This window comes from Pleurodeles waltl, chromosome 7 (assembly GCF_031143425.1).
Source record: "Pleurodeles waltl isolate 20211129_DDA chromosome 7, aPleWal1.hap1.20221129, whole genome shotgun sequence".
Taxonomy (NCBI): Eukaryota; Metazoa; Chordata; class Amphibia; order Caudata; family Salamandridae; genus Pleurodeles; species Pleurodeles waltl.
Window position 1 is genome coordinate 128,534,461 of NC_090446.1, and position 12,613 is coordinate 128,547,073.

General features: G+C 46.7%; 1 protein-coding gene across 4 annotated transcripts in view; it reads right to left on the reverse strand.

The window, feature by feature from the left end:
- SNPH (syntaphilin) overlaps positions 1 to 12,613 on the reverse strand; it is a 112,471-nt gene that overhangs the window by 66,358 nt on the left and 33,500 nt on the right. For all 4 annotated transcript variants that reach the window (XM_069243303.1, XM_069243301.1, XM_069243304.1 and 1 more), the window contains exon 2: positions 8,555 to 8,642. In XM_069243303.1, coding sequence (XP_069099404.1) covers positions 8,555 to 8,642 — 88 coding nt within the window. The remainder of the gene's footprint in view (positions 1 to 8,554; positions 8,643 to 12,613) is intronic.

The window sequence follows — 12,613 nt, forward strand, 5'->3', positions numbered from 1 at the left end:
ACATGTCCCTTCCCACTGTGCTCCATCATCAGTTTAATTGGAAAACCCACTAATACTGAAAGACCTTTTTTCACCGTTGCCTGCTTGATGCCCATCAGTTCTCTTTTGCTTGCCCGAGTTCCAGCACTCAGATCGAGTTACAGCAACAGGATATTGTCACCTACCTGCACTCTTTTCCACTGTATTTCTTCTCTCCAGATCTGTTCCATGTAGTCCTGTGATTACAACACTACCATCACTGTGCCCCCACATCAGATGCAGTTCTTTGCAGCCTCAACAGAACTCTATACATTTTCTAAATCACTGAGACACTGTCATTTGGGGTCTGTAGCAGATCTCTGAGCAATCTGTCCATCCAGTCCAGCATGAACACCGGTGGTGGTGTGGTGCTAGTGAAGGGGGTGGGGGCTGGGTCTCTTCAAAGTCGTGCTTATATGGGCCTCTCTCCTCTGATCCTCCAATGTTTCAATCTGTGCATCAAGTTCCAGTATGGCTGCTGGTGCGAATTGCTTGAAGTTGTGCAGGTCCTTAACCTCATGTCACAGATATTGCCACAGATTGTTCTAAAGAGCGGACTCTCCCTTCTGTTCTCCCCACTGCCTTTTCCAAACTCAGCGCGTGGTCACGTTTCTCATTGTCACTGTAATTGTGCTTGTTTTCTCGTCAATGTCTGTGGGAAAGACTGTTACAGATTTCGGGAGAACCCGTTCCCCTTTTGTTAAGCCGATGTCATCTGCCGCACACTGTGTGCCTGCTCACACGTTTCCTTTTGTCATCTTCACGTATGGTTCAAAAAAGTCCTCTCTGGACTTCTTTTGGGTTGACATAGCTGACAACTGAGCCACAAATCACAAGCTCCAAGGCTGAATTTGCTTCAGGTGTGTGGACACCCTGAGGGACCGCCAGTGTGGTCCACGAATCAGGAGCAGGTACCCTCAACAGCCCATGGTTCCCACATGGTGTTCGAGCACTCCCGTGAAGAATATGGTTTCAACCTGGCTCAATACTTCCTGCACACACAGCCCATCGAGGAGATCAATGTCTTATTCAGTTGTGCCATCTGAAGGACCTCTAGTCTCCACTACCTTCGCCAGGTCCAATAATGTTGCTGATTTTCCCTGTCAGCCACCAGGTCTCTCACTACATGGAGGCTGGATCTTTACAGGTTGCTTCCTCATGTACTGCTTTAAAGGGCATATTCGATCTGCCCGATAGTTAGACCAAACAGGTCTTCCCATGATTTACATTTCTGATGTTTGTATTCAAGTTGATGAACGTTTTGCTTTGGATTGCTATGCTCTTTGTAAAATTAAGGATTAGCATGTGTTCTAGATTTATGTATTTTCTTCGTTTTATGACAGATTAGCGTTCCCAATGTAGTTTAACAATTCGTTTCAAATAAGACTAACAAAACAGATTGACTATTACTCTAATAATGATAGGTAGTTACCTCAAACCGGTATCAAGGATTTCTTAGCTAGATAAGGGTTTTTATTTGTATTATTAACTTGTAAGTGCCACTAGAATGCTTTATAGAAACATGTATATCCCAAGGAGGAAGAAATTTCGAATTTGTTTACAGCACAATAGATCTAATACAATGGAATGGTTTCAGGATTCACAGTGGAAATACATATCCAAAACAAAGTCCAATGAAAGACCCAGAGTAAGCTGTGTAGAACCTAAACAGGCCTTTTGAAACAAATTCTTGGAAATCAACAAGAAATTCGTTTTTATATTACCACTCTTGGAAACTAGTCACTGCATAGAACTCACCAGTCTTAGAAAGGGCTCGTTAGAACACTGCAAAAGACTTCAGCTAGTTGAAAATCAAGTTGCCATGTTCAGTGTTAAGTTTAGAAGAGGAGAACACATAAAACCAGTGTTAAAATCCCTCCTTTGACGTCTGTCTGAGGACAGAATCAAATTCAAAATACTGTGCCCAAGGCATAAGGCCCCCTAAAACTGAGCTCCAAAGCCCAGAATATGCATGCAAAAGATTATAAATCAGTAAGCACTAACATGATCATCCTACAACAGTTCAAACAGCTAAAGCTCTCTGGAAGATCACAAGCACAAGGGCAAACACTCTGCAATGCTCTCGATCCAATACTGGATCATCTCAATCCTTCAAACAGGAAAAGGCTAAATGTACAACTTACTTACCTTTGGTAACGAAAATCTGGCAGAGACATATTCTAGTTGCAGGTTCCTTACCCTAGAATTTCCCCCAGGCGTCAAACTCTATCTGGAGATTGTTGTTCGAGCAATACCCTTGCGCATGGGTAGGTGGCATCGGTCGACTCCGCGGGCATCGTTGGCGTCGTAGTTGCCGTGATGACGTCGAGAGTAGTACATAGATGCTTCCTCAGCGCAGGGACGTCAGTTTCTTTTAACAACTTCCCCCACCAAAGCGCAGAGCCGCTAAGAAAACAGAGATTGGTGCGCCAGAGCTAAGAACCTGAAGGAGGAATCCCTGTCCCTAGAAATCAGTTCACAAGCAGGGAGGATGGGTGGGTCAGTAAGGAATCTGCAACTAGAATATGCCTCTACCAGATATTTCGTTACCGAAGGTAAGTAACCTGTACATCTGATAGAGACTTCTAGTTGCAGATTCCTTACCTTAGAATAGATACCCAAGCAATGCCATCCTCGTTGGTGGGCTGCGAACCAAAATCATACTAGGAAGTCCTGTAGGACCGAACGACCAAAGTAGCCATGCCGATGGACCTGACTGTCCAGGCAGTAGTGTTTAGCAAGCGTGTGCAGGGATGCCAATGTAGCTGCCTGGCAGATATCCAGGACAGGAACTCCACGTGCCAACACAATGAAGCAGCAGTTGCTCTGGTGGAATGAGCACGCAAGCCCTAAGGGGGTTGCTTCTTGGCCAAAGCGTAGCACATCTTGATGCAAAGAGGTACCCATCAAGAGATGGTATGTTTTTGCACCGCCTTTCCTATTTTCACACTCACATACCCGAAAAAGAGTTGATCGTCCACCCGGAAAGCTTTAGTACGATTAAGATAGAACACCAATGCTCATTTTGGGTCCAGGCGGTGGAGTCTCTCCTCCTCATGGGAAGGATGTGGGGGTACGTATAAAGTAGCCAGGGTGATGGACTTGCCTACATGAAAAGGAGTAACCACCTTTGGAAGGAAGAAAGCCTTAGTGTGCAACACCACTTTGTCAGGGTGCACAGACAGGCATGGAGGTTTGGACGAAAGGGCCTGAAGCTCACTCACCCTGCAAGCAGAGGTGATGGCAACAAGAAAGACAGTTTTGAAGGTGAGGAGCCGTAAGGAACAATTGTGCATGGGCTCAAAGGAAGTACACCTTAAATAAGTAAGGACAAGATTTAGGTCCTACTGAGGCATGATAAATGGAGTGGGAGGAAATAAATGGGTGAAACCTTTTAGGAATCTACTCACAAAAGGAGATTTAAAGAGTAAGGGCTGATCAGGTAACCTGTGAAAGGCTGGAATGGCAGATAAATACCCTTTAAGGGTGCCCAAAGCAGAGCCCTACTTGGCTAAAGAAAGAATGAACAAAAGAACCTTGGATAGAGGGGCAGAGAGGGGATCAACAGATTCGTTGGTGCACCATGCCTCAAATTTATCCCAACAACAGGTGTATACAGTTTTGGCGGAGGCATGCCTGGCTGCCAAGATAACATCACAGACTTCGGGTTGAAGATCAAAAGTTGTCAACTGTCGCCGATCAATCGCCACACATGATGGCAGAGATTGGACAGCTTCGGGTGAAGAACCGTCCCCTGTTGCTGCAACAGAAGATCCACCCGAAGAGTTAGTCTGAGTGGAGGATCGATGGCCATGCTCACTAGCTCTGGATACCAGACTCTCCGTGCTCAGTCCAGAGCCAACAAGATGACTTGGGCTTGGTCATACCTGATCTTTTTGAGATGTCTGGGCAGAAGTGGTATAGGCGGAAAGGAGGCCGGAGTTCCACTTGAGACTAAAAGAGTCTCTGAGTGAGTGGCACCTTGGAAACTCCAACACACAAAACAGCTGACATTGTGCGTTCTCTGCAGAGGCGAACAGATCTAACCAAGGCACCCCCCACTGTTGAAAGAGACCTTTTGCCACCTCCGGATGCAGATGCCATTCGTGATCGGCTGTGCATCGATGGCTGAGTTAGTACGCTCTGGTGTTGAGAGAACCCGCCAGATGTTGAATCACCAGGGTAATGCCCTGATGATCCAGCTATGTCCAGAGACGTAGGACCTTTTGACAAAGTGTCCAGGATCCTACTCCGCCTTGTTTGTTGCAGTACCACATGGCTGTAGTATTGTCAGTGAACACCTGCATTACTTGCCCTTTGAGAGAGGTAAGAATTGCTTTCAACGCAAGCCTGATCGCCCGGAGCTCCAGAAGATTGATATGGAGCCCAGACTCTGCTGGAGACCAGAGGCCTCTGATCTCCACCTCTCCCATGTGGCCGCCCCAACATAAAAGTGACGCATCTGTCACTATAGATCTTGTTGGGGAAGGGAGAGGGATCTGCCGTGGACCCAATGTGGATTTGAAAGCCACCACTGCAGGTCTTTCGCAGTCCCCTCTGAGATCTGGACCATGTCGGAGAGATTCCCCTGACGCTGCGCCCACTGGAACTTCGAGTCCCACTGCAGAGCCTGTATATGCCATCTGGCACGTGTCACTAGCAGGATGCAGGAGGCCAAGAGGCCCAGGAGCCTCAGAGTCAGTCTCACTGAAACCCAAGACAGAGGCTGAAAGGTCGGAATCATAGCCTGAATATCTTGGACTGGCTTTTCGGGAGGATAGGCCCAAAACTGCACTGTGTCCAGAACAGCTCTGATGAAAGGGAGCATCTGAGAGAGAGTCAGGTATTGACTTTGGCACGTTTATAGTAAACCCCAGCATGTGCAGGAGGTTTGCCATAGTCTGAAGGTGGGAGACTACTTTCTGGGGCAAGTCCGCCTTCAACAGCCAGTCGTTGAGGTAGGGGAAGACTGATACCCCTAACCTGTGCAGATGAGCTGCAACCATCGCCATCACTTTTGTGAACACCCGAGGGGCGCTGGTAAGGCTGAAGGGGAGCATGGTAAACTGATAGTGCTCATGACCTACCACAAATCGCAGGTAACAGTTGTGGGCAGGCAGGATGGGGATGGGGATGTGGAAATAAGCGTCCTTCAAGTCCAACGCTACCATCCAGACTCGTGGGTCTAAGGCAAACAGAACCTGAGCCAGGCTGATCATTTTGAAATTCTCCTTCTTGAGGAAGTAGTTTAGGTCCCGGAGGTCTAGGATAGGACGTAAACCCTTGTCATTTTTTGGCACCAGAAAATAGTGGGAATAACAAGCATGACCTACTTCGGGCATAGGGACCTTCTCTATAGTTCCCTTGGCCAAGAGAGCCACGACTTCCTGGCGAGAAGTGTCAAATAATCCTCCAGGAGTTAGCTGAGTGATGGAGGCATGGCTGGTGGGGCAGATTTGAAAGGGAAGGAGTAGCCCTTTCGAACGATCTGCAAAACCCAACTGTCCATAGTGATGGATTCCTAGTGGGGCAGGTGATGTTGAATCTTCTTGCCAACTGGAAGGGAGTGAGGGGACGGACTAGGAGGGTTTGGAGGCTGCAGCGGGGGCAGAGGTGGACTGGGCAGACCTCTGGTTCCTTGTCCCACGACCACTTGGGATTTTGCATCCCCAGCCACGCAGCGGCTGAACAGCATGGGTGGCAAGGTGGATGGGCGGGGGACGTGACAGGGAGACGCTTCCATGGCCATGAAAGGGGCGAAAAGCACACTGCAGGGGGCGAGAGGTAGAGGTAAGACCAAGGGACTGAGCCGTAGCCCGAGAATCCTTGAGTCTCTCCAAGGCTGAGTCCGCTTTGTTTCCAAAGAGACAAAAGCCATCAAAGGGCATGTCCATGAGGGACTGTTGGACAGCCCCAGAAAAAACAGAAGTACAGTAACCAGGCATGGCGTCGCAAGGCCACTGTCGTAGCAACCGATCTGCCCAGAGAATCGTTTGTGTCCATCCCACATCGGATCGTGAACTTGGCTGCATCTCTCCCATTGTTGACAGCTTGGGAGACAATTGCACGGGCCTCCTCCGGTATTTGCGGCAGGACTTGCGCAACTGTATCCCACATAGAGTGGGTATAGCGGCCCAAGCATGCGGTGTTCACAGACTGTAGCGCAAGACTGGAGGAAGAAAACAACTACTTCCCAAATTGTTCCAGCCTTTTTGATTCCCTATCCGGGGGTGCAGAAGGGAATGCGTCTGAAGAAGCAGCAGCCTGGATGACAAGACTCTCAGGGGTGGGGTGTTGGGACAGGAATTTTAGGGTCTTTCGGGGCAGGCCAGTGGCGGCATGTGATAGTCCTATTCACAGGAGCCTCTGTGTTGGGTTTGGACAAAGTACCCAAAAGGACATCGGTGAGGGCTTCATTGAACAGTAAAAGGAGCTCAGATGTGGAAGCCCCTGGCTGAAGCACCTCTGTCAGGAGGTTGGACCTAACCTCTACAGTAGGAAGCTCAAGGCCAGGGACCTCGGCTGCCATACTAACCACTATACCATAAGTTGCTCCCTTCGCCGTAGCCACAGTAGGAGGAGACAGCATGCCAGCGTCTGGAGAAGTGTTCGGTCCACTGGCGTCGCCCAATTCCTGTGCCCAGTCCAAAGATGGGTCATCCTGGTATTCATAACGGTCCAGGGACCCCTGCAATCCTTCCCCGAATTCGTACCCATAGGAAATAGGGTCCAAATCCGACCTGGGGTGAATGGGCCCCATCGAAGACAAAGGTGGCATCAGCCGATGCCACTCCGAGTCATCAGGGAGAAGGATTGAGTTGACGTCGATAGTGGGCACTACCGACGTCAGGAGCGTCAACAATCGACCCGGTGCCGGGGAAGGTTTCAATGGTGCGCCCGGTGCGGATCTGTGAGCGGATCCGAGGGGACCTCCGTGGTTGGGGCCAAAGCCGCCGGCGCGGAACCCGAAGGCCCCTCAACCAAAACCCTTGGGCCAGTAGGCTCCATATCAGGGTTGGTCTGCCCAAAGATGAGTGCATGGCCTCACAGAATTCCTCAAGTTGGGTGGGGGTCGCTCTGGCTTCTGGAATCTCTCGGAAGTGAGGAGCGGACCCAGACGCAGGCTCCGAGGACAGAGTCCTTGAGTGTTGACGCTCCTCCCACGTCAGCCGAGCGACGGAGCGAAGTCAGAGAGCGATGGGACCTCTTCAACGACAACTTCTTTCCTGCACCCGAAGATTTTGAGGACGAAGAATGGTGATGGCTCTGCGAATGGTCTCGAGACATTCCTCTCGACGGAGACCGGGACGTAAGCGGAGTTGCGTGCCGGGCCGACATGAGTTTGAGGGACCGCTCCCTCAAGGCCTTTGGGTGCATGGACTGGCACTGAGCACGACTTTGGGTCGTGGCCTCGCTCAAGACACCACAAACAAACCTGATGCGGATCTGTCACCAACATCATGCGGTGACAGTCCTCGCACGGCTTGAACCCGGTCTTCGGGGACACCCTCGACGCCCCAAAAGCTCAATAGAAAACTTGACAAAAAGAGACCAGGGTAGCTCTCTCAGGATCAGCATGTGGCGCGGAAAGAAAAGAACTGACGTCACTGAGCTGAGGCGGCATCTATGTACTACTCCGGACGTCATCACAGCAACTAGGACGCCGACTGCAGAGTTGACTGAAGCCACCTACCGATGCACAAGGGTATTGCTCAAAGAAAAATCTCCGGATCCAGTCTGAAGCCTGAGGGAAATTCTAAGGCAAGGAATCTGCAACTAGAAGTCTCTATCAGATAATACATTTGTTACCAGAACTGATCGGAGTCTGAACAATGATTGAGACATCACACATTGATGTACAAAAGACAACACACAGGGATGAAAATTATTCAAATCTCCCCCACCCCTCATGCACACTGGTAAACCAGATCACAAGTTGAATTAATACAATATTGCTTTTTGAATGAGTGCCTTATCAGAATCCACTAAGTGAACAGATTTGCTATAGTGGGCATCATTTGACACTCAGGGATTGAACGCAAATCTAATAAGTCACCTCACATGTGGCGCAGATTCTGTCAGCACAGATCAATATTTATGCACATGTCTTTACCACTGCTCTCCACATTTTCCCATTCCCACTTTTCTGTAATGGAGGGATATCTATGAACAAGACTCATGCACAAGGTCCCACAGGGAGCTATAATCGATGAGATTTTGCTAATATTCGAGGAAGTATAAAATCTGTAACAAGGCTCTGAAAATGACATGCTTCTAAATACTCATAGTCTTGTAACAAATAAATAAAAAGTAAATGCTCAGTTGCTACTATTACATGAAATGTGAACCCTACCATACAGGGTCATCAGATGCCTGCTTCTTAGGCTGTGGCACTGGTTTGGTTATAAACTCCCACCAAAATAAATGCACAAAGATGCCCACACTCACACTTCTCAATGAAACTCCTCCAACTCAGCCACACGTCAGGTACAGGACTGTCCTCTTCCCAAATCAACCTCTGACGGTTATAGCTTACCTCCGGGATCCAGTGGAAGACCTTCTACTTCCAGGCAGCGACATTACACTGTGAAGATGCTGGTTTCCGCCCCCAGAAGTTTGAAGGTCTAGATGGGGATGAGAGAAAGGGGGTAGGACAGGAAAGAACAAATATTAGTTGATTGATCTATTCTCAGGCACAGAGCCTACTTTGTGGACAATCTCCTCTTAATACTCGGACTAAACAAGTTACAGGTTCACTACTAATCATAATGTTCCCAACTCTTTTTATTCGTATCACCAGCCAGTTACACCCTGCAACTTGGTTCGTATATTGCAGACTCATACACTTTGACAAGACTGGCATCTCCCATTTTGGGCCGCATATTATTCAGGATGTGAGAATAGCCCCCAAGGCCTATTATCCAGATTTCAGGTCAGAACGCACTCCCACACAGCGACTGGAACCAACTGTGACCTTTATAGCTAACTAAAACCAATCCACCCCGCAAGGAGAATTTATTTTGAGCTGCAAATTTGGATAATAATGTTCACTTGCCAATCTTGAGTTACAATATATCACATTTCCCATCCCTTCTGTTCCTCTACTTAAGGCATAGAGTTGTTTGATACTTTTTCTGCTTACCATACTGTCTAACAGTTGACTGGTTTGATCCCTTCCAAATGCTGTGTCTCAGCTAGCTAATCGGCTTGGTGCATCATGTGCTTTCTTTTCTAGCCTCCTTAGAGATCCATAGGTATTTATTCATATCTAGTTCACTGTCTCCACTACATGAGTCTTGCACCAGCTGGTACTAGCCATCATCAATGTTGACAGTTTTGCACTTTGTTTCCTAATTTTTGGTGCAAAAGCACTTTCGGCCTGCAGGACAGTGCTTTCTATCATTGTATCTCAAGGATCTGAACATTTTTTCATTCAAATTCTCGTCTTCAGTGTGGGAATCGTCAGTACAAGATGGTAAAATTAGGACTGACAAAATGCACTTAACACTGTATTAGGTACAGCTTAACCACCTCATACTGTGACTCAACAGAGAGTTAAAAGGGTGGAGTCACACTCTTCTCTAGCACACTTTTTATTTTCTACAGCATGGCATGTAATAGGGAACTCTCCAGGGGTCTGCTCTTTCTGAGGAATATATGTAGCACAAGCCTCTCAAAACTGGAAAGATTAGTTAACAACCTGTATTTACAGATAAGGGATATTGTGAAGCGTTCTTCCACACCAGAAGCTGTTTTTCCTCTCATTTCTCTTACAATTCCCAGCTGCAGGTGTTTTGCAGCCATTTTCCCTACTGATTCCACAACAGGGCCTAGAGGTTTGTGCTCTACCCCATCTTTGAGCGTTGGACCTAGCGGAAAGATATTTGCATCTCTTTATCTTTTGAGTTTCTCTCACATTTGAAATGCCTGGCAATGTGAAAATCGCTCATTAGTCCTTACCAGACATCTGGGGCTAAAAAGAGGGTTGTCAATGCCAAGCAGCATACTTAATCCCTGCATCCTAACCACATTCCTCGAGTGTGTGAATTTTTCAAGATTTTCTCTGCAGAGATATAGTTACATAAAACAAATCAGTGTGCTATATACCTTTAACTTCAACTCTCCATCCCCCCAAAGCAGCAACATAGGGAAAAGTGGGGCTCAATATGTCTGTTGATAAAAATGCAAAAGCTACATAGTTCACCCAGGCTTCAGAAAACCGGGTTGTCACTAAATATACAGTCATTGTTGATGAAGGTAACTGTGTCCTCTGCTTCATCGCCCATCCATCACCTCAGAAGACCGTTCAGCCAACTACAGCCTCATCACTGACTATGTTGATGGCATCTTTGTCAATCAAGAAGACATCATGTATGGTACCACTATTGATGACCAAATATTCTTCTATCACCCCAACAAAGACTCACCAAATCCTGGGCAAGCCTGCAAGGAGGTAAGGAAGAGGGAAATCATAGTGAGGGTGGGCCCCAAGAATCATTGGGGCCATATGAACTGAACATACACTTTTTCATGGAGTATGAAGAGTATGATAACTACAACAAGGGATACGGTAAAAGGAACAGTCAGCTCCATGTTGAGAAGACAGAACATGCAAAGCACAAACATTAAATTAAATTATTTTGAAGATCACAACAAGAAACAACATAATTAACTCATCAGCCACCACAATGCCCTGTGCACGTCTATTGCTAAAAAAAATACCCAATAGAACTAAAAAGAGTAACATCAGGATCATACAATCTGTTGTTTTCTGATGAACATTTGTTCAAAAGAAAGGGGCTCTAACAGATGAAAGTAGCAAAGCCAAAATACTTACATTTCATCAGTGCTTAATTTGTAAACAGTAAGTGCTGAAGCTGAACGTTTTGTTCAGAAGCCCAAAGCCTGCAATATGAATATCGGAGGTGCCAAACAAAACAGGTCTTGAGATTTAATCTTGGTTAAATCTCATACCTTTTTTTTCCACCATCAGACACACCCTGCCCCCCTTTTCTCACCAATGGACGTTCTTTTTTATTCCTTATTTCTCCCTCCCTTCCGTCACCCACTTACTCTTTCTCTTCTCCTTGACTTTTTTCTATCGCTCCCGGTGGTTGAAAATCTTATGAGGATAATAAGTGCCAGTCCCCAAAAATGACTGGATGCCACCTGCAGCACCTGCTCAAATTAAGCACTGAACTCCATGCTAGACAAACATAATGTCTTTCTTTTTCTTCCTAGATTTATCATCAGCCTTTTACATTCCTGGCAATAAAAGACTAAAAAATGTGAATTATATCCTTGACAACTGACTCAGTGTTAAAGAAGCAGATCAGGTTCACTTCTTTTCTAGCGAATTACAAACAGTTAGTGAGATGGACAACTCAATCTCTTAGATTAACTCAGTCTTTTGTGTTGTCTCCCAAAGGTATGTTCTTGGTCTAACGCCATTAAGTTTGTTTACATAACCACTCATAATTCTGGTGGAAAAAATGGATGGAGCAGCTGACTGTATATTCTCTTCGTACCCAGCTCTCTTTCCAAATGTCTACATTTCAAGATACTTGCACTGTAAAAAACTGGCACATATCTGGCTTCAAGTCATTCATGGATCCCAAAGTAAATACATTAGGTTTTTAGCTCAAACTCTCACTTAACCATGGTATCTCACACTGAACATACTGTGAAGCCATTCAGAATAGCTCAGCATATTAAAGAATATAAAAAAGGCTTACTTCAACTATCAGTCCTCTGCTTTTTTGTATACATACTCGTCATCTCTTACACTGATAAGAATGCCACCATTTTAGAAGCGATAAAAGTCAACATAGGTTCCCACAAAGAGATTCTGCATTATGCATACAGGCTTGCATCAGGCAAAAAAACATGATCACATCACTCTCATTTTGAATATACAACTTGGTTCTCCAGAGAGGCAAGAATTCAGTTCAAGATGACTTGCATCCTTTTTAAATATTTACGACGGGAAAAAACACTAAAAAAAAGGAAGACACTCATTCTCCAGAGTGTTATCTCTCCTGTGAAACTCATTGCCCCCAGTGCTCCTCAACACCTGCATCGCTGCAGCCATTGTCTCTGACGCCTGGAAGCCCGCTGAAGTCAAGCCCCTCCTGAAGAAACCCGCAGATGATCCCAGCGAGCTCCAAAGCTTCTGCCCCATCTCGCTTCTCCCATTCCCCACCAAAGTCTTGGAAAAGGCCATCACCAGCTCATTGACTACCTTGAACAAAACAACATGCATGACCCACCCCAATCATTAGGCTTTCGGCCTAATCACAGCACCAAAACCGCGCTGATTACAGGTACTGACGACATCAGGTGCCTCCTTGACCTGGGGGCAACTGCAGCCCTCATCCTCCTTGACTTATCGGCAGTCTTCAACACCATTTCATACCACACTCTAATCACCAGACTCCACAGCATTTGCATCCAAGACATTGCACTCAGTTAGATCCCCTCTTTCCTCTCCGGCCAAACACAGAGTATCTTCCTCCCTCCCTATGTCTCCGCACCCAAAAACATCTTTGGTGTTCCCCAGGGCTTCTCCCTCAGCCCCACTCTCTTCAATATTTAC